Genomic DNA, 26,044 nt, shown 5'->3' with positions numbered 1-26,044 from the left:
CTCAGCTTCTCCCACGTCCCACCTTTTTACCCATTTTCGGATATCCGCGAGTGATGCGCGGTGACGCGCGGCAAAGATGGCGACGGCAGACACCGCCTACTTTAAGCTTCAAAAACAGCAGTGTTTTCAGAAACGTATGGGTGACGTCACGGACACTACGTCAATCTTTTTTTTACAGTCTATGTGCACACCCAGAAATGTGATTTTTAAACATGGTATAATAAATGATCTATAGCAGGGGTTTTCAAACTGTGAGTCGGTACCCACTTGTGGGTCGCACAGTGGGATAAGGTGGGTTGTGCTGGGTCCAACTAATGACGAACAATGACAATGATTTTGATATGATATGCCATAAGGTATTTTGATTTTGCAATAACACTTACATTTAATGAATAATATGACAAAAACTACTCAATTATTAAAAATGAAAAAAAATCCCATTTTGATTTTAAAAAATGTTGGTGGGTCCCGGGATAGATTTTACCTATTTAAGTGGGTCGCCAAATGAAAAGTTAAGGTACTGTATTTGGACCTTAAACTTCACAGGCACATTCTGGGGACAACCTCACCTGAGACAAATATTACATTTTGAAAAATTTTCAAATTAGGTGACATTTAACTAAAGTGACTTGGATATAAAACCAAATAATAAAAGCAAGAATGATGAATCCATACACTCTCAGAAAGAAAGGTAAGAGATGGTGCAAAAGTTGTCACTGTGGTGGTACCTTTTCAAAAAGTACACTTTTGTACCTAAAAATGTGCATATTGGTACCTCAAAGGTACCTTAGATCAGTGTTTCCCAATCCTGGTCCTTGAGCACCCCCTCCCAGTAAGTTTTGGATATCTCCTTATTTAACACACCTGATTTAACTCATCAGCTTGTTAGGGAGATATGTTTACCATTTTGGAAGTAGGCTGATGAGTTGAATCAGGTGTTTTAAATAAGGAGATATCTAAAACTTACTGGGAGGGGGTGCTCAAGGATCAGGAAGCACTGCCTTAGATGTACCTTAAGGGGGTCCCACACCGGACGCGCAGCTGAGCGCCATGCCATTCGAAAAAAAAAACGAACACATTGTTTTCTAAGAGTATACGCACACCGGTACCGACAGGTGCCGCCTGTCTGCGGCGGCCAGCTAGGACTCAGGAAGTTGCTAAAAACCCTGTCGCGCCACAGAGCGCCACTCACATAGTTTAACATTAAATAACATCATATTTGTCCCAAATCATTAACCCTTAACATTGGCTGCTAACGTATATTTTGCATTTTGAAGTAGACGCTATCTGACTAAGCTCAAGCTATTTAATGTGCACTTCCAGTTTACGATACCTCCGAGTTGTCCTAGACGCGACTCGATGCGGCGCTGAGCTGCGCATCCAGTGTGTGACCCCCTTTAGAGGTACATGTTTTTTTAAAGTGACAACTTTTGTACCTTTCATTATCCTTTACCAAATTTGCAGTGTATTTTTAAGGGCTAGTTGGATGGTTTGGATGTTTCTTTGCCCATTATTTAAAGGTTTGTTGTTTCTGGTAAAGCACCCATTTATTTATTTTTTTGCCTTGGATGCTTTTGTTTTTGGCTGCTATTTAAAGATTACAATAGACTCTGCTGTTTGGTGATGGTTGAGAGTTTATTCTTTAACAGAGGGACTAAAAAATGTATTGTTTTGTAGACGTTCTCTAACTTTTGCAACATAAAGTTCCCTTCTCAGTTTACTTGCATTTACTTTAAATACCCAAGCCCCATTTTAGGGTTTTTAGAAACATTAGTTGGTTAATGGCACTGCCTCACAAAAGAGGACAGACTTTAAACTTGAACAGTCATGAGAAGAATATAAAATGGTTATGGGAATCAAAATTACCCATATGTTTTCTACAAGAAACCTTGACTAAAATAAAAAGTGGACTTTAGGGTAAAAAGTGCTATAAAATGTCCCCTTCCTACTATCAAAGTAGTGATTCTTCTTCTAGTCATCATTCTAGTAGTGGCATCTTCTCTCATTCCGATAATCATTTACCAAGCCCCAAGTTTCTGTCATTTCACCCCCTTCCGGCTACCTCATCTTCTTTCACACCCCCATCTCACGCTTTCTCTGTCTCTCACTTCTGCACCACACCACCAGGGCAAGGACAGAAGACACAAGGTGAATATAAACATCCCCCTAAACACTACTGCATGACTGTATGGAGGATCTAACCTGCTTGTACCAGTTCTCCTCTAGTGGCATTTGGACCGACCCCTACACTTCCCTACCCTGTTTATCAGTCCTTACCCTTTAGCAAAACACTTAGTTACTACAGTACTCTGAGGAACGGTCTTATTAAAAGCATCTTTATGTACAAGTTTCCGTCATTACCGGTGATATATTTATGTTATTAGGACACAATCGTGCCTGTTTTACTTCAAGTCATCCACTCCAGTTAACTTCCAGTTATTTCACATCTTTATTATCTGCTGATGCTACCGGGCTGTTGTTTATTGTCATTTAATGTGAATTAAGTGAAGAGCACTCGAGGTAAACAGCTGTGAAAAATTACATTGGCAGCAGTGTTTGTAGCGCTTATTGCAACGTTTCCTTGAGCTGCCCCGACTTTTGTAATGAGAGCAGAGCTCAAGCCGAGCTCATAAATACAAATCACTTCTTTATTTATGTGGCTATTAATTATTCATCTGGATAATTTGAGGCGGTGTGGTCCGATGGTCTCAAGCTGTCTGCAAGTCCTCGTATGCAAGGGATTGAGGAATAATAGATACACAGTGGGGCTCAACAATAAGGATGACCTGCAGTTTCGGGGCAATGCTTTATGCTAAACATACATTTTGTTATTTTGTATTATACATTTTTGTTGTGTATTTTGCAATTTATGTCAGCAAGGTAACACCATTTTAGACACAGATTAGTATTTTATTTTAAATTAGGGAATGGATCTAACTGGTCTGACATAATAAGGCTTTGTATATACTTATAAAAAGTAATATTTTGAATGTATGGTTTAATTTTCGAGCCTAACTGTTTTTTAATTTGTAAGTTTCATTGAGATATTTCAAGCTTTTGCATAATAACCTGGTGCTTTTTAGCAACTTTTACTGTATTAAACTCACCATATATCTTTACCAATGTCAAAGGGTTTAGCAGCAGTGTTGGGGAAAGTTACTTTTAAAAGTAATGCATTACAATATTAAGTTACTCCCAAAAAGTAACTTTAGTTACTTTTCATGCAAGTAATGCTTACGTAACTTTTGCGTTACTTTTTCTTGGTTGAGCTTGATAGGTGTTTTTTATGACTGAAAAGTTCTGCATTCAGGAATTGCATATTTCATCACAAAAATAATACAGTTGGAAATCACAAAATGTACATACAGTATATAACTGCACTTCACGTCATAAATTTAAACAGGCCCACGATGCTAAATTGTCCATGCCAAGCATTCACAATATAACCCATTGCCACTTTTCATGCTCATCCATTTTCTACTTCGCCTTTCATTTTTCCACTCTATCACATATAATTCAAACATAGTATAGCATTTATATTGTTTATTCTATAAAGAAATTATTAAATATAAATGGTTTTTACTTATTAAAATTGTAACATTTTGTGGGTTCTGTTATAATATTGAGAAAATGGGTACAAACATGAAGCAGAAAAGACTTTATTGTTGAGTCCTGCAATTTTATTGTCTCTTATATGGGGAAAAAGGAGGAAATAATAAAGGAGAAAATGGCGTTCCCATCTAATGCTATTATGCCTGTTCAATGTTTCGGTTCAATGCCACCAAACACAGTGAAAGACTTCAAAAATCTCCACGATTACCCAAAGTTAATCAAATAAACACTGAATCAATGATGCTGCAGTGTCTGTATGTTGACTGGTCCAGGGGTAAACTTCCCATTAATGGTAACAGTGAGTGTGTTTTGTCTTCAGGTGGCTGATTCCATCCCTGCCCAGGTCAGTGTTACATCATCCCGCATCAATGAGTGCGATTGCCTCTGATAACCCCCCATCCACTGCCCCCAATACTAAGCGTTTCCATAGAAACGTGTGCATGTCACCAGCATTCCCCAAATCCTTCTCACTGCCAGTACTGTGTGTTTCTGCTGTTTACTAATGGACAAATCTGCTTGAATAACAGTGAATTGGACGAGTTGCCGTAATTTACCCTTTCAAAATGTGAAGGGACGATCAACATTGTTACCATTATTTTTTTTGCAGATACAACAAGACTATTTTAATCTCAATTAAAATCAGTAACACTTTATAAAACTTTATAAAATTATCTCAGTGTACAGTGAGGTACATTGATGTATATACAGTAACTACTTAACTTATTGTACATTTCTAAGTAAATATTGGAAAGAAAAAAAATAAGTATATATTTTTAAAGGTTATAAATGAATATGTGTATTTATATACACTTACTTAACTTGTTTATATAAAAAATAATAGAAGTTAACATTTCTTGACCATTGTATTTGACCTAATACCTAAGTTTTAAATGTAAACAAAAGCACATCTCTTCAATACGATCAATGGCAGTTGTTATAAAGAGTTACTGAAATATCTGTTTGAATGACAAAAAACACAACACAAACACTTTATTATAAGATACATAATTTGCACATAGTACATTTTCCAAAACAAGCTATTAATCATTTTAATCTAACTTCTTGCCCGACTTCTAAATGGTTTGAAATAAATAGTTTAAGCATCGTTTGACTTATTGATTCATGATTGGTTTGTGGTTTTCTCTTACAGTTGCGAAGCTCCTTCAAGCAGGCCTTCAGCAAGAAAAAGACCAGCAAGTCCCAATCGTCCCATGATGAAACCGAGGAGATGACCGATTCCTCCCTTCCTTCCTCACCCAAACTACAACACACCAACAGACAGACCAGCACCACACAACCACTGCGATCCTCACCGTCCACCACAGAGTAAGTGCACAAAACATACATGCATAGTTGGAGGAACAACACGCAAACATTGCCTGGACCATTTTTTTGATTGTTTTTGCATATTCTGTTTGCATTATGTTTTATTTTATCTTGATAATCATATTCCATACACCACATTCTTTAATCATATCTATATTCTATCAATGTTCCCCAATCTCATGTGTGTCTATAGAAAGTGTTTATGTGATAGCAAGTCCTCCCCCCTTTGGATGCCAAAGAAAAAGTCAAACGGTCATGTGGTCTACAAGCACAGATCTCGGTAACAGGCACAGGGTGGCATGCTGGGAGGGGTTGAGAGTGTGCAGTGATCTTCATTTAAGACTTCAAAGCTAGTATTAAAGTCCCCCTGTGGTGAAAATCAAGTATTTATTGTTGTTTATATGTCTGTGTGGTGTTTTTTTTTTAATATGCTTTAAGACAAGCCATGTGCAAAGCCATATGGAGTATTTTCTCCATAAAAGTGCAGTTCCCAAAAACTGTCGACTGCAGCATCTATATACATATATATCTATGGTCAGAGCTGGTGCAACTGAGTGGAGACATGGCCTAATTTGCATACTCATATCTTATGGTCCAGGCTCTGCAATTGAGTAGAGTCAAGGACTAATTTACATATCCATAGATCTGCGCATGTCTGGAACTGTCGAATGCGGCATCTATATACATATATGTCTATAGTCTGAGCTGGTGCGATTGAGTGGAGACTTTACAAAAACTTTATACACTCTGCGTATACTAGATGAGGCAAGGGGGTAGGGTTACATTCAAGCTGTCTTAAGGCATAAAGAAATTAATATTATAGGAAAAAGCATTTATATATGCAGTTTTGATGCTCAAACGTGAGTTTTATGGGAAAAAAATTGTCGACTACATGGGGACTTTAAGATGATCTGCCCCTGGTTTGAGTTGAGTATTGCCTTTAATGACATAAGATATAGATATTTCTGCAAAATTGAACTTAGCTGAAGAGATATTTTAAAAAATTTAAGACATCATAAAGGCAACACATGTGTTCAAAAAAGCTTTGAGGTTTTCACAGTTTGCCTGATTTTATTTAGTAAGTAGTGCTCTAACTGTAGTCATTTTGTGCCTGTGCTTGAATGACCAACATGAAGACTTCCCACTTCCTGTTTTATTGTGATCACTAATGCTGCGTTTCATTCAACTCGGAAAGTACACTTTTTAAACTTCCTACTGGAAGACACAGTTATTGATTAAAATATTAACTAGTTAAATTATATAAAATCTGTTTAGCAATTGAATGCATTAGGTAGCGTTGTTTATTCTCCATAGTTTGGGTACGAGGAGACGTTGCAAAGGTAATGGAGAGTCAAATAAAATGCTTTTAAAGTCAGAATATCCTACACCCGATGTTGAATGGAGTGCAACATATATCCCATACACAAATAATACACAAAGCCCAGAGTGTGAACGTGTGCATCTCAGTGCAACCCTAATTCTCTGAAAGAGTGAAGTGTTTTGTAGCTCTTTTGTTTGTGTAATAGTGTTGTGATCCCCCCTCACCCTTTATGGTGTGTGTCTGTGCAGATTGTGTGAATGTACAGAGGCCGAAGCAGAGATTATCCTACAGCTAAAGAATGAGCTGAGAGAGAAGGAGTTAAAGCTCACAGATATCAGACTGGAGGCATTAAGCTCCGCCCACCACCTCGACCAGATACGAGAGGCCATGAACCGCATGCAGGTATAAAAAAACACAACCACACACACATATGTTTTCAAACACGCAAAGTATTACATAGTTTATGGTTATTCAGTTTCTTGGTGCAATGCAGTGATTTCTGGGGCTGCTTAATACTTGCTTAAAACAAATGAAAAGATTGTACCATGTGCACATCATTCCCACACATAACAAATCAATAGAAGATTAGTTTTTTCTATGTCTAAAACTCTACAACTACATTTAAATCTAGAAAAAAACAAAAGAAAGATTATCAATTGAAAAAAAAGTTTTTAGAAAGATCAAGGTCAAGGAAATGCTTTGCCAGTAAACATCTCTATGATATTGTTTTTGCTAAAAAGTCTGGATTAAATCTAAAAGGGATAGTTCACCAAAAAATGAAAATTCTGTCATTATTTACTCACCCTCATGTCGTTCTATAAACCTGTATGAGTTTCTTTATTTGGTTCTTTTATGAACTCAAAAGAAGATATTTCGATCATAGATGGTACATTTACGGTACCCATTGACTTCCATAGTATTCGTTTTTCCTACTATAGAAGTTAATGGGACCCATCAACTGTGTGCTTACCGTCACTTATCTTTTGTGTTAAACAAAAGAAACTCATACAGGTTTAGAACAACATGAGTAGTACGGTGAGTAAATTATGACATAATTTTTGGGGGATAAAGTATCCCTTTAAAGGGGACATATCATAAAAATCAGACTTTTCCCATGTGCTATAATTTGGTCCCCAGTGCTTCTATCAACCTAGAAAATATGAAAAAGATCAACCCAGTAACTTAGTTTTGGTAAACCCCTCTCTGCAAGCACGTAAAAAAAGCTCATTGAAATTTGGCTTCCCTTGTGATGTCAGAAGGGGATAATTCCGCCCCTTAATCTGCAATATCCAACCACGGAACTGTCATTTAGTGCAGAGATCAACTCATTTGCATTTAAAGGGACACACCCAAAATGGCAAATTTTTTGCTCATACCTACAAAGTGGCAGTTTTCCTAGTTATAATAAATTATCTATATGGTATTTTGAGCTAAAACTTCACATACTCTGGGGACACCAAAGATTTATTTGACATCTTTACATCATGAAATGTCTCTAAATTTAAGATTTAAAATTAGGGCTGGGTATCGATTCAGATGTTCCAGATCGATTCAATTTTGATTCACAAGCTATCGAATCGATTCGATTTCGTATATGTGACCCGTCACGGAAACCAGGGACTCAAGTCGGCAGCACAAGTTTCGAGAAAATGAGAAACAAAGTTTTTTTTTCGAAATTTGTGATTTTCGTTTTATTGCAGAATCTGTTAGTTGAGATCACGAAGAAGCCTCTCCATGTTTGAGATATCAGTTTTTGTATATTTAAAAGCGTACATTTTGCGGTTAAAATAGGCTTGTTTTTCCGGAGATTCTAGCGTGCAGCGGGGGACGTCATTGTCTGTGTGTATATTTACATACTGTATAAGCTTGTGTTTTCGCCTCCGCCCCCAAAGGGAACAGCGTGACTACTAAATAAGGATAGTTCGCCCAAAAATGAAAATAATGTAATTAATGACTCACCCTTATGTCGTTCTAAACTCGGAAGACCTCCGTTCATCTTCGGAACACAGTTTAAGATGTTTTATCATTAGATTTAGTCCGAGAGCTTTCCCCTTCATTGAAAATCTATGTATGGTTTCCATGTCCAGAAAGTTAATAAAAACATCATCAAAGTAGTCCATGTGACATCAGTGGGTCAGTAAGATTGTGTTGATGCATCGAAAATACAGTTTGGTCCAAAAATAGCAGAATTACGACTTTATTCAGCATTGTCTTCTCTTCCGGCTCGAGCGTGAAGTCACGTGACTGTAGTGACGCGCTGCCCTGTTCCTCAGACATGTTTGCTAAGTTTTTTTTTTTTCAAACTTATAGCCTGCGTCTCCCCAGACTGTAAAGCTCGGGCGCACAAAACAAAAGAAAAATAAAAGAAGCTGGGGCGGAACAAATAACAGTCAGCCGCATCGTACGTCAGCCGCGTCACTGACTTTATGCGGCGCCGCAGTCGGATGACGTCAAAGTACCGCGAGAGCTCTTCAAGAAATCTTAAGGAGTAGTTTAATTTCGACTCGCTCTCGCGGTACTTTGACGTCATCTGTATGTCAGTTCTTGCAGCGCAGCATGAGTCCAAACACACAGAAGTTACACAGATATAGTTGTATTCTTCATATAATTGGCTACATGTTTTGTCTATCAATATTTTCCATGAAGTCATTGGCTGATGGAGGAACGAGCGAGCCATTGGTAACCTCCCTAAAGGATGTCACGTTTTCGACGGCGCTGTTTGGATGATCTATTATACTACTTCCCTATTTTAAATACAAACTTTGAAGGCGGGTTCATGTGTTTAACGGAGTGTAAGCTCATATACCCTTACATCTTACGATTTAAATAGTCTTCAGATTATATATTATATTGTATTACCAGACATTCATGCGAAATCTGATGTAAACAATCTATATTTCACGGATTATACGCATTTGTGGACAAATATGGTACTTGGATAATCTGAAACAGACTGGATTCGACTTGTGATCCCCACAAAGGTAAATGAGTCATGTTTAATTTTGCGGGTTGTCATTTGGTCATAAAATACTACATATGATGCTAGAACATCTCAAAAAGGGTTTTACAGGGGGCATGGCTTAGCTAAATGAGATGTAAATGAGCCCTATTGTCTCCCCCAGCTGAAAAGAAGAGTCCCTTTCGTCTTGATTTTCTCGGTTTGAGTATTTCTGAGTTCCTATATTCAAATGGCCACAACTTCTCCAAATCTTATCAGATTTCCATGTGTCACACATCGTTGGAAAGCTTAGAAACTGCACTTTCAGAATCTGTGAATAACTCAAAATGCCCAGATCCGACTTGTGTCCCTACTTTCCGTGACTGGTCACATATACTCAATTCTCGATTCAACTCAATGAATATAGATTTAATACAAATACTATATTAATACAAAATAACAGTGAACATAAGTTTACAAGTGGGTAATTAATAAAAAGAAATTAAAAGCCACAACACTATCGTTGTCGTCTTGCTTGCGATATCTAAAATGCTTCCATACCTCTTACATTTTATGTGAAGGTGGCATCAACGTTGATGAAGCGCCTAAAACTGCCATTTTAAGCACTGAATGAAAGAATGACAGGCTCGCCTCTCGCTCCTTGTAACATTGCGCAAGGCGTGACATCTAGTGAAGAAGACTAGTAATTAGAATAACGTTTATCTTATGTTCAATGTTTGCAGAAAAAATATGAAAAAAAAATCGATTCCGCTCTTTGAGAATCAATTCTGAATCGACCGCGTTCAAAGAAACGATTAATCGAAAAATCAATTTTTTTTTTTTGCCCAGCCCTATTTGAAATATCTTTAAATTTAAGTTTATAAAGGAGTGATCAATCGACTGCGAAAATCAGAAAACAGTTTATAAAATGCCACAACCTTTTAAATGCCAAGATAAAACAACTTGAGTTTGTGTCTGAGCTTCTCTACTAAGCACAGAGAGATCAAAGAAATCCTTAGACTAACTTCATGTCTTATAAACAGCTCTTAGACAACTGAAACCAGCACATAATCCTCTTAGCATGTTACTAATAAGTGATTAAGCTTATAGAATAGATTGAAGCTAATAGGAATAAGCTTACTTTGCAAAGGTTTGAAGTTTGTGGTAAATTAAAGTCTAAAATCAAAGTTAGTTTATTTCTCTGTTTCATTGTTGGCTTTAACAAATAGTGTGGGTTAAATTTTTTTTTGACATATGTGTATTAGAAAAGCATACATTGGTATATATGTGCACAATTCTGTTGACTGTTTACATTACCTGTTGTCATATGTACAGAACGAGATTGAGTTGCTAAAGGCAGAGAATGACAGACTCAAATCAAGCGGAAACACCACGCCAGCTGCCACGCCCGCTAAAACTGCCCGCCCCCCTTCGGAAACCTCCAGCACCTCCTCCTCATCCTCACGGCAGTCTCTGGGTCTGTCATTCAACAACCTGAACATCAGCGACACCATTATATCAGGTCAGGCTTTATGATTTGAATGTTATTTAAATAATGCACTTTAACAATGCTAAAAACTAAAGGAGAACCTTGAACCCTATTTCACTTGATTTATCAGAATATCATTGATGTATTAAATATCACAGATGTGGTGGGCACTTTTGAAGATCGCAAGTAATGATTACCTAGAACACACTGTCAAAAATAAAGGTACAAAATTTGTCACTGGGGCAGTACCCTTTTAAAAGGTCCTAATATGTTCCATTTAGGTACAAATATGAGCCTTTTAGGTACCAATATGTATCTTTGAAGTACTTTGAAGAATATGCACTCTTTGAGTACAAAGGTGTACCTTTTAGAAAGGGTACTGTCCCAGTGACAGTTTTTGTACCTTTATTTCTGAGAGTGCACTGTAGTAAGCACCTAGCAATACTCTAGTGACCCTCAAAACCTATATTTGCAACCATATGGTACATGCTAAAATACTCTCACAACAACAACATACCAACAACCTGACAAACTCCAACTATCATTGCAGTGACTTATGAACTACACAATGCTAATAAGTTAAGGCTCATAAGACTCCACCAAAAAATGGTGCTAAATAGCATTAAAACTGGTTCATTGGCTTGTAATCATAAGCTAAACGGTGCTAGAACCAAACGTGGAACCATAGTCGTGATATAGCATCACTTATGGTTCTGCATAGGTGCTATTTAACACAGTGGTTCCTCTATGTTTACGAGCCAGTAATCCACTTTAAGTGCTATTTAGCACCTTTTTTTTTTAGCGTGAGTGCACTTCCAATTATTTTAAAACGGACAACTAAAACACAAGACACTGCCATTAAAGACACCCAAAGATCACAAAGGGCTTTCTTAAATCCTCCAAAATGTCACTACAGTTTTTAGTCTTGAATACGAGGTCACAGTGTGCCAATAAAACTGTCCAAAGCAGTCTTTATATATTCTTCCTCTGTGTTTTTATAACTATTCATCCGTCCCACGGTTCCCCCTTTGATTTTTTACAGTACATTGCGCACAGTGCAGATTTGCATATGGCTGTATTGTTAATGATTCTGGGGTGGCATTAGCTGAAGCTCTGTCATGGGCAGAACCATTTTACAGCTGTACAGAAAGAGACTGAATGCAGTGGAGAGTGAAATGGCCTCTTTTCTGTAAAAGATTGTATTTGGCTTCCGGCCGTGTCTCAGGGCGGTGTGGTGAGGACTCGTCTGCGCTCCGGCTAATTAAAAGAAGCAAGTCCGAAGTTTTCTCTCTTTCTCCCTGGACACTGGGTCACTTAATTGTTGGAGAGATGTGGACTAACTTAAGCGTATGTGGATGTGCGGCAAAGCAACGTTATCATTCCTTTACAGAACAGAGAGTGCTAGATGAATACAAAGCGTCTCTTTCCCGCCGCATCAAAGCTGCATTCCTCCATTTACAGACTTCATGTATTCAAAAACCTGTTAAAACCCAACAGTTCAGTCTCGCCGATAACAAAGCTTTAAACGGTCGCTGACTCAAAGCTGAACGTTACTCTCCTTGGTTGCTGAACACATGTCAGCGTTGAAAAGGTTTACGCCTCCCTCGATCAATGACTCATAAGAATTTGGCGATGAGTTGTTCAAGATTCTCAGGCTTTTTATTACATAAGTCTAACTTTTGCGTTTGTGCAGATCTATTGGATGATGGCTACGAGGGGAACCTACGCAAAGAGGGGAGAAGTGTTCGTATAGTGGTGACCATCATCAGTGACTCCAACAAGACCAAGGTGATTGCCAATCTATTCAAAAACTATTTTTATATGTAGCTATGATTTGGCACTGCACTTTCTGTAGATGTACATAGGGTGAACAACTGCATAATAAACGCGTAATGTAATACTAAATATGTTTCTATTCATCTAAGGCCTTGCAGAAGAAAGAATATCTGATCGGCTCTATCGGCGTCAGTGGGAAGACCAAGTGGGATGTGTTGGATGGCGTAATACGACGACTATTTAAGGTACTGGTTCATAGTGATTGCAAATGAATATTTACATTCCAACTACAAGATTTCAGGACCACATATGTGTCAGTATACGTATCTTAATGTTACATTTTGCTTGTCTTTAGGAGTATGTGTTCCGTGTCGACCCATTGACCAGCTTGGGCTTAAATTCGGATAGTATAGTGTGCTACAGGATGGGGGAGGTGGTCCGATCTCACGTCTCTGAGGTGCCCGAACTGTTGCCTTGTGGATACCTGGTGGGCGATAACAACGTCATCAAAGTTAGCCTCAAAGGTGAGAAATCTAAATAGGTTTTTGTAGCTCTGTCAAGAGCAAAAATCCTCAAATAAGTAAATGCTTTTCTTTTTATGTAGGTGTGAAGGAGGGCAGTATTGATGACCTGGTATTCGACACACTGATCCCTAAACCCATCATTCAGCGTTACTTAAATCTACTGATGGAGCACCGCAGAATCATCCTCTCCGGCCCGAGTGGAACTGGCAAATCTTACCTAGCCACTAAACTAGCTCACTACATCATCTCAAAGACTGGAAGAGAGGTGACCGACACAAACCTGGCCAGCTTTAACGTGGACCAAAAATCCAGCAAGGTACTGATGTTTCCGGAAGTATCTGTCATGTTAACATTTTGTCATAATTACACATCTGTTAACAACTTCAAAGTACATGAAATTACAAATTTAATGAAAGTTGACTTGACCGTTAAATAATACCAGGATTTTTACAAGATGTTATATAAGTCTCAGGTGTGCAAATAAATGTGTCTGTGAAGTTTTAGTTCAAAATACCCCACAGATCATTTGTTATACGATAGCATATCTAAAATGCCCCTATTTGGGTGGGAGCAAAAAAGCGTTTTCATGCGTGTACCTTTAAATACAAATGCTACAGCTTCTCACTCCCTTATTAACAAACAGTGAGGGACACACTGAATATTCGGCTACCAAAAGACTTTTATCACCGAAACAATACGGCTGAAATGTTGTGATGACGCAAACAGAAATCACGACCAGACCGTGCTTGTCTGAGGCAACATGTCTGTGGTGTGGACGTATTTAAGTATCCCTGTGTCTCAATTCGTTCCCTAGCTCCCGTGAATCAGTATATTGTGTATGCAGGTTCGGGCACTGATAAGGACTCTAGCTCACTTGACATTGGGACACTGTTCACTTATTATCCCATGACGTGGCTGCTTAAGCGCGTTGTAATCATTCACAGCTGTTACATAACAACCGGCAAACCAACATCTCTCTGACTTAATTTTTTAAACAGTACATTGTGAAAAACGCTGTCATTATTCTCTTACATATCTGTGCATAAAATTTGAGAAATATAAAAAAAATTTTTTTTTAAATATTTTACAATTTAAATAAATATTATTAGAAAATGTTTGTTACTTTCGTCCTGCGTTACTTTCGCCCCGGTTCTCCCCTACACATGAGTGGGGTCAAGTTAAACATTTTAATTAGAATTTTATTTTATACTGTGCATTGTTGCAATGTGCAAAATAAATATTTGCGTAATTTGTGATTGATTTATTCTTTGAAACTTTAATATCAATTTATGCAATTGCAATGCCTTGATTTTAGTAAAGTTAGTACACAGTTTAAGCCATAAATGCAATGATACTAATAATTGACATAATATCTTTAGGTTTTTCAGTTTTCGGCCTTGGTTTCCTCTTTTTCAGTTTTTCGGCCAAGAATTTTCTTTCGATGCGTCCCTAGTTAAAATCTGATTCCTGTAAATACAGTCTAAACCAATAGTATCTATAGCTGCATTAGCGCTACAATGTGCAAACAAACACATTAAAAAAATTTTTTTTGTAAAATCAAACCAGTCAGTCAGTGGCCATGATCGGGGCTTTGTTTGTGTGATGTCACATTAACAAGAGAATCAAAACAGCATGAGACTGCTTTGGCTTAAAAGCGTTCTAAGCGAATCTGTGTGACATCACTTTTTGTTGATGTTTGAACTGTTTTCAAACAAACTGAGCGTAGCTAACTCCTCCCCCTCCCTTCCGTGCTTTCACGAACGCGCCCAACCCTCACCCCCAAATCCTTCTTGTCGTATATTGTATGGAACACTTTGTTATGGTTTCTGGTGGTAGGTTTGGCCACTGTGTTTTTATTGCAGTTTGTGGAGCCTGGGCTGTCTACAGAGATCGCATTTTTTACAGTTTGATCAGCGGACAGGCAGCAAGCAGATAGAGAGGAGATGTAACAAAAAAAATGGTTTATGGTCTTAGAGCATCTTTAATAGGGGTTAAAAAATAGAATTTTCTTCATTGTAAGGTTGTTGTGTTCACACACTAGCAACACACATTTATGTCCAAACATATTTTTTACATAATATGTGCCCTTTAAACACTGCCACGTGTTGCACTTTCTTTGTCCTGAAGCATTTTGCAAGAACAAATGAATGAAGTGATTAAATATTTGACTGTCATCACAAAGCTGCATGTAGATTCGCTTTGGTGTTGCCATAGAAACGAATAATTTTAAGTGTCTGAGGTTATGAAAAGCTCAGAGTAGAATCTCAGATTTGTCATCCCATAATTACAGTAATTACAACACGAATTGAAGCATTAACTTAACGCCAACCGCACTATTTAGTTAAGTTCAGTGTCCTAAATGAAATCCCAATCCAAGGTGTCAAAGGTTACTAAACAGATAAATTTGGATTCTCAGTTTACTCCATTTAACTGATTGTTTTCCCAGACACCTGATTTTCTTCAAAGTTAACCAAACCGGTCTGTTTGTTTGTCAGTCTGGGCTTTCTTTAGCCAACTATACTCATTGTTACCATTGAACTCTATTGGTTATGACTTGTGACCATAATCTGGGTTTCCATCCAAACATGAAGCGAATCTTTTCAAAATTGCCAAACTGAATGCTGTGCACAGAAATAGAAAAGGAGAATTACTGATAGCAACAAGGGCATCGCAATGACATCGAGCCCCATACAGTACAGTATGGGAAAGAGAATGTCAGCTGATACAGCTAGACCATCAGTCACGCGTGTTTAACATTCACTACATCATAATTTATTTGGTAAATGCTTTTCCATCTCTCTTTATTATAAGTCAAAAAACACCTCAAGCGAGCGTAAAAACTTTTTTGCGAATAAAAGTCCATTACTCCTTTCTTATGTGATACTTCAAAATAAAATGACAGAATAACTATAACTTATGTGTTACTGTTTCCATGCGTAACGTTTTGTGTTTGTTAAAATCAGGATCTTCGACAGTACCTCTCTAGTCTGGCCGAGCAGTGTAACACGGAGGAGAGTGAGACTGAGCTGCCCACTGTCGTCATCCTGGATAACCTTCATCACATTGGCTCCCTAAGCGATATTTTCAATGGATTCCTCAATTGCAAATACCACAAATGGTGAACATTACAATTATTATATATAATTTGAGAATGACACTTCTTATATCTTCCTAATAAGATGCCTGTATAATAATATATATAATAATAATAATAAAATAAAAATCATTGACATGTAATTACATATGAATCTCTCTCTCTCTCTCTCTCTTTCTCTCTCACAGCCCATATGTCATAGGAACTATGAATCAGGGTGTTTCCTCATCTCCAAATCTGGAGTTGCATCACAACTTCAGGTAGTGCTTTTAAATAGTTTGCACATCCCATAATGGTTGTAAACGAGATAAATGTAATTCAGTAATTGTTATTATACCTTCTCACCACAAGGTGGACACAAGCGATCATATTTTACAATTCCATGCATACACAAACGTTTCAATATCAGTCCTTTTCCCAGTATAATATCAGATTGTTACCCTTCAGGTGGGTGCTGTGTGCCAATCACACTGAGCCGGTGAAGGGCTTCCTGGGCCGTTTCCTCAGAAGAAAACTGATTGAGACTGAGATTGATAAGAACATGCGTAGCAACGACCTCATCAAAATCATCGACTGGATCCCTAAAACCTGGCAACACCTCAATACCTTTCTAGAGGCTCACAGCTCCTCAGATGTCACCATCGGTAATGACTGAAGACTTTTTTTAAACGCATACGAGCCAGTTAACACATTCAATACGGTGAGATATTTTATCATGTCACTTCTAGGTCCTCGACTGTTCCTGTCTTGTCCGATGGATGCGGATGGTTCACGCGTATGGTTTACTGATCTGTGGAACTACTCTCTGGTGCCATACCTACTGGAAGCAGTACGAGAAGGGCTACAGGTACGCATACAATCATCATGCATTATTGAAACTATTTCTATAATATCAGTACTAAACAGTGCTAATATCTTATCACTTCAGCTGTATGGTAAGAGGGCGGCATGGGAAGACCCATCCAAATGGGTGATTGACACCTATCCCTGGAGCTCCGCCTCCTTGCAGCACGAAGGCCAATCACTTCTGCAGCTGAGGCCAGAGGATGTGGGCTACGACGGTTACAGCTCCTCCAAAGATGGTGCCACCTCTAAACAAGTATCTCAGAGCGACACAGAGGGAGACCCCCTGGTAAGGATCACCTAGCGCATTGTGCACATATACGTATTAAATGACATTTATGAACTCTTTCCAGAATCAAGAATAGACTAGATTCTGCCCAAGAGCAGCAAGGTGAAACATGGGCAATTTATTTAGGAGGGAAAATTTTATATTGTATTTAAGGTTAACAGGGGGATGGGGGGGGTTCACATCTACACCTTATTATTTGAAATTTGGAAACCCAAAAAAAATGACAATGACAAAATTCTTCGCATATTCATACATGAATGATGAATAGAGACTGAATAAAAACAAAGTAGAAATAACCTCCCCAGCACATATAAGTTTTTGTTATTATGTGCATTTATGTGCAAGTTACATAAGATTCCTCTAGGTGGCACCACTTGCACAGACATTGAAAAATTTGGTAACACTATCACTAAAAAGTTTACATTTTAGTAATTCATACATATGCAAAACTTAGTTTTGTAATGTAAGAAACTATAGAAATACTACATTTGGTGGATTGACATGTCTGTCGTTTGGTGATAAACAGGTTGTGTAGCTGTTTGGGTGCGAGTGGCCTTTGTATAGTTTTTAAAATATATCTATTTATTACCCATAATAATATTTTAGGCACCCTGAGATTATTATTCATGGCACATGGCTTTTAAACAGATGTTTTGCGCTGTCTCATCTTGCTGTCTCTCATTTCTGCTTTTCTGAGAACAGACGTTCAGAGATTATAAGGTCTGCTGTTGTTTTTTTTTGTATCAGTGAATAGTTTTATATAGTTCGGTCTGATAGCTGGTTGTGGTTATAGATGAAGTGTGTTGAATGTTGTTGTGTTTCCCCCATCATTATGTCTTTGTGAGTTACATATTTCCTTCTTTTGTGTTTGATCCAGTTTGTTTAATTGTTAATATATATACTGCTGCATTGAATTTGTAAACTAACTATTCTTGAGCATTGTGCCTGTATGTTTGTAAATATCACTAAGTAGTAATGTGTATATATAGTTGCATGTATTTTTTGTTTAAAGGTGGGGTGCATGATCTCTGAAAGCCAATGTTGACATTTGAAAACACCTAAATTAACACGCCCTTATCCCAATAGAATCTGGACCTTCTTTTGATAGACCTTTTTTCACTGTCAGAAAAAGGTCCAAAACTGTACCTTTTCTGTTGCTGGGGTGGTACCCTAAGGTAGCGTTTTGTACCTTTAAATCAATGTTGTACCTTTTGGGGTACATTACTGTTCCTTAAGGATCTATTTTGTACCTCTAAAGGTACAGTTAACTGTTTTGTACCCCTAAAATTGAACTTGTACAAAATTGTTCCTTAAGGTACACAATTGGTCCTTAGGTTATAATATTATACCCCATAAGGTACAACATTTCAATGTGTTTTATACCCTTAAAGGAATAGTCTACCCTTTTGCCATATTAATGTTATTACCTCAACCTAGACGAATTAATACATGCCTATCTTTTTTCAATGCGTGCACTTTACAGTGCTTTATGAATGTGTTAGCATTTAGCCTAGCCCCATTCATTCCTATGGTACCAAAGTCTTTAAATAGGGAAAACATGGAAGTGTTTGGTGGCTTCCCAGTTTGGTACCATAGGAATGAATGGGGCTAGGCTAAATGCTAACACATTCATGACGCGCTGTACAGTGCACGAATTGAAAAAAGATAGATATGTATTAATTTGTCTAAGTTGAGGTAATAACATAGTTTAATATGCCAAAAGGGTAGACTATTCCTTTACATGTACAAAAAGGTACCTTTTAGGGTACCACCCCAGTGACAGATAAAAGGAACAACGTTGTACCTTTTTTTCTGACAGTGCAGGCAACAATGTTGTTTAGTAGACACGCCCCTTACTGCTGATTGGCTACAAGTGTGTTTGGTACTCGGCCTGACTCTCTTTTCTAAAGCGTTTTTCAGAAATCTTGCACTCCGCCTTTAAGACCAACACCGCGTTTGAAATCGCATACATAAATAAAGTATGAAAATGGGTAGTGTGAATGAAATTCACACGTACTACATCCGCCACGTTGATAAATCATGTGACATACGTTGTTATAACAAGTGTGCCGTTAACTCGGATGATGTTAACCAAGCGCAATTTAACCACAAAGAACAACATCACCACGTCACCACTTTCAGACATTTTTGAATATGACGCCTCTCCTTCTTTGTTGGGTGACTCCTATCCGGGTGCTCATGTAGTAAAGATAGTAAAGTGTGCATTCGACGCCTATCTTGCAGGAAGTAGTAGGTCAGCCTACTGTTTTTTAAATACTATGAATTCGGACATACTACTCGCCTCCCGAATGCTTTTTGCCGACTTTATTATGATTTTTTTCGCTCTTAAATTTTAAGTGTATTCAACTAGGATTTGATTTTTTTATCTTGACTAGTGATGAGTTGCTGTTACTTGTAAAATAAAGTTAAATTCATTTCAACTTTATTTTATAAGTTACAACAACTCATCACTAGTCAGGCTAAAAATGCTAATTGAAATGAATTGTGTTGATTATACTTATATTTTTTTGTAGTGTAGTAGGGAAGTAGACAATTGTGCAAATGTTGAGAGTTTACTTTTGAGAATATGGTAAAATATGGTAAAATTACACACTATAAATAAGCGTCTATAGTCATATTAACTTCTATTTCTTCTGTTCATCAGATGAATATGCTAATGAGGCTACAGGAAGCTGCTAACTACTCCAGCGCCCAAAGCTGCGACAGCGACAGTGCCAGTCACCACGACGACCTGCTGGACTCCTCACTGGAGTCTGCCCTCTAAGCCCCGCCCCATCAGAGAAGGAATTCTTCTGATTGGTTTAAAAACAGAGCAAGGGGTCCACAGGACCGGTGCTTATGAGAAAATCCTGCTAGGAGATTTCACACCTCTAGGGGTAAAATGATGCAGCGTCCAGGATGCAAATGAGATGGAAAGGTGCTGGTGGCACACACAAACCACTGATGTGCGTGTGTGCTTCTTACATAACTATTAACTAAACAACTGGAATTTAAATCTGTCGGGTTCTGTAGGTGTGACCCATTTTAAATGTTTACAGAGGCAGGTGTTTTAAATCCACTGAGGTGCAAAAACTTTAAGGGCAACATTCTGAATTCTGACCTCGGTTAACCTCGGTGCTGCAGTGGTGCCAAAACCAAGTCTGGTTTACAGTCATCTCGCCAGCGCCACTCATGAAACGCCTCTAACCGACAAGCACAAAGGTGCGTCGTGTCATTACCGCTACTGTGAAGTCATACGCTGATTTGCAGATCTCCACCGTTCGATTCACTGCCGAGCGTGTAGTGACCTATAGCACTCCTGCAGCGTAGTCTTTCGTTCGAACCCGTGGCTGCTTGTGCAGTACCTTCTCTTTGCAGGTACATCTTGAGATAGGAGAGCATACCAGCGTTGTCAAGTCGAAAAGGCCAGAAAATGGTGCTTTCTTGCTGCCTTAAATGTGCTGAGCTCTGAAAACGTGTAAATGTGGTGCCACTTTGTTGGTACACCAACATTTTCCTATGAATGCCACGTCCACATATTTTATTTTTGTTACAATTAGTGTGCAATTGTAAAACGCCATTATAAACGGTCCAAATGTATAAAGGATAAAAAAGATATGATAACTTTATGTAATCCCAGTTGAGCTGGGATTCACTCGAATTGAGAGCACAAACCCGACCCGTCGCTTCGCTAGCATGCCGTTTTTACTTCGCTATATGTGCGTGTGCACGCGGAGACTGTCGATTTTTTTCTCCAGTGCAGCAGCTGTTGTGTGGTCGAATTTTACTCATCCTTTTTTTTTGCTATGTGGGTTTTGCACAGTTGAAAAGGTGATTGTAAATATCCAAGTCTTGCACAGCCTTTTAAAGATGCACTCGATCCAGTCGGTATTTCGTTTCCTCTGCTCTAGTCTAGCATTGCGCCTCTTGTGATTTACAACGAAAAAAGCAACCAGCAACCCGTCCGACCTTTGTATGTCTTGTATCTGGTTATTAAAGACTGTACAGTAAGAGGTGAAGTGTTTTTCAATTTCAAAAAATCTTATTGTCAAATTACTGTTCAAGAGCGCAAAATCACTCTTCAATGTTTTATCTATCGAAAATCCAAACCGTAGGTCATTTTCATTTCACTTCGACAACTCCTATCCTGCAATTTCTAAATACAGTGGCCACAGATGTGACCCCGGACCACAAAACCAGTCATAAGTAGCATGGGTATATTTTTAACAATTAGTTTGTATGGATCAAAATTATTATATTTTGTTTCCTACCATAAATATGTAAAAAAAAGTATGTAAAATATGTGTTTATAAGGACTTCATTTGGGCAACTTTAAATGTTATTTTCTCAATGGTTTTATTTTTTTAAACCCCTTAGATTCCAGATTTTCAAATAGTCGTATCAAGGCCAAATATTGTCATATACTAACAAACCACACATCAATGGAAAGCTTATTTATTCAACGTTCAGATGATGTATAAATCTCAATAAAAATAAAATAAAAAGACCCTTATGACTGATTTTGTGGTCCTGGGTCACAAATGTATCTGGACATTTGGGCCACACTTCATTGCACTTCAATAACAAAACATCAAAGTTAGTGGCAAATTTCACAAAAATCTAGATAGATACTGTTTAAAATAAAACAAAAATGACGCTATTTGGAAACTTGTTGATTTAATATGTTCAAATGTGATTATTCTGCTACAAGCCTAGGTAAACTTAAAACAATGCTTAATCGAGTCCTTAAAAATAACCTAAGACCAGTTAAAAACAATCGCTGAAATGCTGATTTGTGGATGCCACTTGATTTGATAGCATGTAGTGCAATGAAATTCATATTATTTATTTTAAGTGTTGCTTAAATGTCAAAATACTGTAAATTACTTCTGATTTCACAACAAAAAAGAAATGTTTACCCATTTTACTGTGAAGGACTTTTGTTTAAGAATATTTGAATATTTTGCACATGTTTACAGTAACTCAATCTCTCTTGAATTGATTATACATCAGTCAGAAGGTACAGTTTATAACATACCGTACAAGGTGCTATAGTTGAAAGCTTTGTTTTTACATAAGGTAACGTCCAACCGCACCTTTTGACTCAAACTGACCACCATATTACTTAAAGTAACATTTTACTGCCACTGTAGTTTAACACAGCTTTGTTGTTTTTTCCATCAATCTTTCTGTTGATTCAGAAAAGTAATTCCTCAGCACGACAATGGTGCTACCGTGCTACATGTATAACTTCAAACTCTGTGCCTGTGCCCTAACCTTGAAACAAACACAAATAGTGATTGTCCTTGGTACATCATATTTTCCCCATTTTTGTTTTTTTTTATTGACCTTGTTATGGCAAACACATCTCTTGGTGAGTGCATAACGTTAAACTACTTTGAAAATGTTTCTTTCAGGTGGAACATTTGTTGGTAGATGTTTTATATTTTGTACATTTGTAAGTAACATATCATGTAAATAGAAAGAGACCACAATTTAAATCATCTGGGGGATTTTGTAGTCTTTGTAAAGCCCTAATAAATAGTATTTGGTGTCACCTGACGTTGAGTGTGGATTCATTTTTTGTACATATATATATATATATATATATATATATATATATATATATATATACTAAAAGATAAATGATGAAAAAGTGTTTTAAACTATTACGTATGCCATTTTGTCTGTTATTACCCTTAAATTCAATTCAGTTTAACCAATAAATAATTTATTTGTGAACCTCATTGTGCCCTCTTATGGTTGTGAAACGTATTGCAGCACTCTGAAGTTTCTATGGAACTGAATGAAATAAATGAGCCAATTCACAATTTTTTACATTAAATGACACATTAGGTTTTACAGTATTACTGCTGGTCAAGTTGACAGGTCGGCAGCAGTTTTAAACTGTCATATTAGATGTATTCACCTTATTCCGCCACGCCCCTTTTCAATTCTTCGCTCTTCCGCATTTTGTCAACCGACTTCCGCTGCTAATATGGCACAGTGCATTCGGTGGTTAGTTTGGTGGTTAGAAGATTGTTTGTATTTCACTTTAACTTTAGCGAAATGACAAATATCGCAACTGCTGTAAATGTTTTAAATTAGGAGCACAGAGAAAACTTCATACAACGCTCGGATGGTCTTATAAAGTCCCATTAATCGTCTCGTGGTTAGACGATATGAAGCAGTCGCGGCAAGTAACCTGGCATATTTAATTACCTCGTCCTGTCAGAAGGAGCAGCATTGAAAATTATTTAAGTACTTATGCCTACCAATATTTACACAGTGATTTCGTCTTTTTTAAACCAAATGTGCACCTTAGCCAGTCCAATAACTATTTCGTTTTTATGTGGTAATGTACCATGATAGAATTCATTTGCAAACTTGCCAACACTTATTCCTTCAAATCAGGAGACTTAAATCATTTTAAGTGGAATCTACAAAGCTCACATATGGTTTAAGAAATTCCTTACAGATAATATCTGATCACACTGTAAAGGTTTATATAACTGCATGACAGGTAACATCTGATCACATTGTAAAGGTTTTATATAACTGCATGACAGGTAACATTTGATCACATTGTAAAGATTTAATATAACTGCACAATATCTGATCACATTGTAAATGTTTAATATAACTGCATGGCAGGTAACATCTGATCACATTGTAAATGTTTAATATAACTGCACAACATCTGATCACATTGTAAATGTTTAATATAACTGCATGGCAGGTAATATCTGATCACATTGTAAAGGTTTAATATAAATGCACAACAGATCACATTGTAAATGTTTAATATCACTGCATGACATCTGATCACATACTGTATGAAGGTTTAATGTAACTTTACAACAGGTAACATCAGGTCACATTGTAAAGGTTTATAAAAATAACTATGGACTAAGGAACAACTAACTTTTCAGCAAGACCACCCTGCAATGAATTAAGACGCAGCTTTATCAGAGTCATCAGGAGCTGATCCCAAGTGTTTATCTGGAAGCTGTTGGTGTATGTACTGGTGACGTGCTTAGCGACTGAATGTAATGCATGCAATATCAACCCTGTGTAAAGCTGACAAAGATGGTTGTTTCTCAGCAGAGATATGTACTCTTGTGACAGCTCAACACATGAAGCAGAAGCAGTTTCTCAGACAGGGTTTACAGGACTAGGCCTTAATTATATTAGGACATTTTAGTTTTTACAAACAAACCAAATCTTGTCAAATCTTGTGACAAAACAATGGCACTCATATATGTTGAGGTGTGTCAGTACAAGGTGTTTTTAAATTATTGTAGCTCAAATAAGCATTTTAGCCTGGGACCAGCATAAGCCCTGTCCGGGAAACCGCAATTTTGTTTTCCCATATCAGATGTAGGTTGCTTCAGGTTGAGTTGTGATTTTAAAGTGTAGTTGTGTTCAGAGATGGATTGATCCTCCCATTGTGTTTCTGCCTCACAGTTTAGGAACATGTTGATTGTATCATCCTCACAGTTGTCCATTGCATCACTAAACATCAATGCATCTGTGAAAATAATATAACCATAAACATTTTATGTTAGTATTTAAAATAAACTTGCATCATGAGAATTAATTTATAAATGACAACCATACTTAAACAGAACAGTGTGTGTGAGAGAGAGATGCATTAAAAAGAGACAGTAACATTATACACACAACCTCTAACTTCAGTGTTAAATAATATGTCGTTTAATATGTCATTATCATCAATATCTGAATGAGAAATGAACTGACCTTCTAGCATCTGAAATCTCGGTAACTTGTATGAATCACGTGAGCTACTGTAAGAATGTAATGTACTATAATATATTGTTGTCTTATCTTAAATATAAAAATATAGGTGGGCAATTAAAATCATTCAAAATAATTGCATTTTATAAACTAACGTTACTGATCTTAAGTTTATTCGTAGAACGGACATCAAAAATCTAACGTTAGGCGAAAGAGCACATTTAGCTAAGATAGCTTACCTGAAACTGACCACCTTTTCAACACCCAGCGTGGTTTAAAGTTACTGGAACATCGTAGTCGAACCATTAGCTGGGATTAGGGTGTTCCTCAGTCGGCTTCCCGTTCGTTAAAATTGGTAAGAAACCAACATAAAGGCGCTTGAGTAAGCTTTTTAAGTTTAACGCGTCGCCTTCAGCCACTGCCTCAGCTGCTCATCTTATGCAGCCGGAAGTACGTTGACAAAATGAGCGCAATGGCGCCACCCTTGTTGTCGTGGAAAATAAGGTGAATAGGGAATGTGGATTTGACGTCACGCCGTGTGGCATTATGAGTAATCCGCCATATTTGCAGGATCGCCTCCTATCCCACTGTATTTGAGTTAGTGTGTTGGAGGTTGTTTTTAATAAACTTCGATATGTTTGGTCATTACTGCTCGATCAAGAACTGCCACAGCAGGTCACACGATCGTTCAGGGAGGAAACTGAACAACGGAATACGTTTTTTCAGCTTTTATTTGGGGGAAGCCGGTGGAGAAGCTGACGAAAAGACCCCGGAACGCGTGGTTTGTCTGCCGCAATCAGGAGAAAAACTTTTACTTTTCAAAAAAAATTCCTGCATCAGCGAGAGTGTGTTTGCTGCAGTTTCAGTCATTCAGTAATTTGTGATTAATAAAAGCAGAACCACTTAAATTGATTTCATTTCTGATCAACCTCACCACATGAGTTATAAAAAATAAATCTTTAGACAATTTTGACGATTATAACAAATATTTTTTATTAAATGCAACTGCTCAAACCCACTGCTTGTGACTCTTTAAAATGACATAACGCTAGCTAAATATTTAGCATTTTGTTT

The 26,044-nt window shown here is 37.5% G+C and overlaps 1 protein-coding gene across 7 annotated transcripts in view; it reads left to right on the top strand.

The window, feature by feature from the left end:
* nav3 (neuron navigator 3) overlaps positions 1-22,774 on the top strand; it is a 183,575-nt gene extending 160,801 nt beyond the window's left edge. For 2 of the 7 annotated variants that reach the window (XM_065268612.1, XM_073814021.1), the window contains 13 exons: positions 4,763-4,938; positions 6,508-6,661; positions 10,533-10,719; positions 12,380-12,474; positions 12,612-12,707; positions 12,818-12,986; positions 13,067-13,302; positions 15,950-16,104; positions 16,269-16,340; positions 16,528-16,724; positions 16,809-16,927; positions 17,009-17,212; positions 19,878-22,774. In XM_065268612.1, coding sequence (XP_065124684.1) covers positions 4,763-4,938; positions 6,508-6,661; positions 10,533-10,719; positions 12,380-12,474; positions 12,612-12,707; positions 12,818-12,986; positions 13,067-13,302; positions 15,950-16,104; positions 16,269-16,340; positions 16,528-16,724; positions 16,809-16,927; positions 17,009-17,212; positions 19,878-19,997 — 1,980 coding nt within the window. In that variant the 3' untranslated portion in view covers positions 19,998-22,774. Of the gene's footprint in view, positions 1-2,127; positions 2,149-3,931; positions 3,956-4,762; positions 4,939-5,131; positions 5,219-6,507; positions 6,662-10,532; positions 10,720-12,379; positions 12,475-12,611; positions 12,708-12,817; positions 12,987-13,066; positions 13,303-15,949; positions 16,105-16,268; positions 16,341-16,527; positions 16,725-16,808; positions 16,928-17,008; positions 17,213-19,877 lie in introns of all 7 variants that reach the window. The other 5 variants (XM_065268607.1, XM_065268608.1, XM_065268610.1 and 2 more) reach the window with 5 other exon arrangements.
* Positions 22,775-26,044: the final 3,270 nt, after the last annotated feature.

Source organism: Paramisgurnus dabryanus, chromosome 1 (genome assembly GCF_030506205.2).
Source record: "Paramisgurnus dabryanus chromosome 1, PD_genome_1.1, whole genome shotgun sequence".
In the NCBI taxonomy this organism is placed as follows: domain Eukaryota; kingdom Metazoa; phylum Chordata; class Actinopteri; order Cypriniformes; family Cobitidae; genus Paramisgurnus; species Paramisgurnus dabryanus.
Note: the sequence above shows the minus strand (reverse complement) of the source record. Positions and strands in the feature narration are given on the sequence as shown.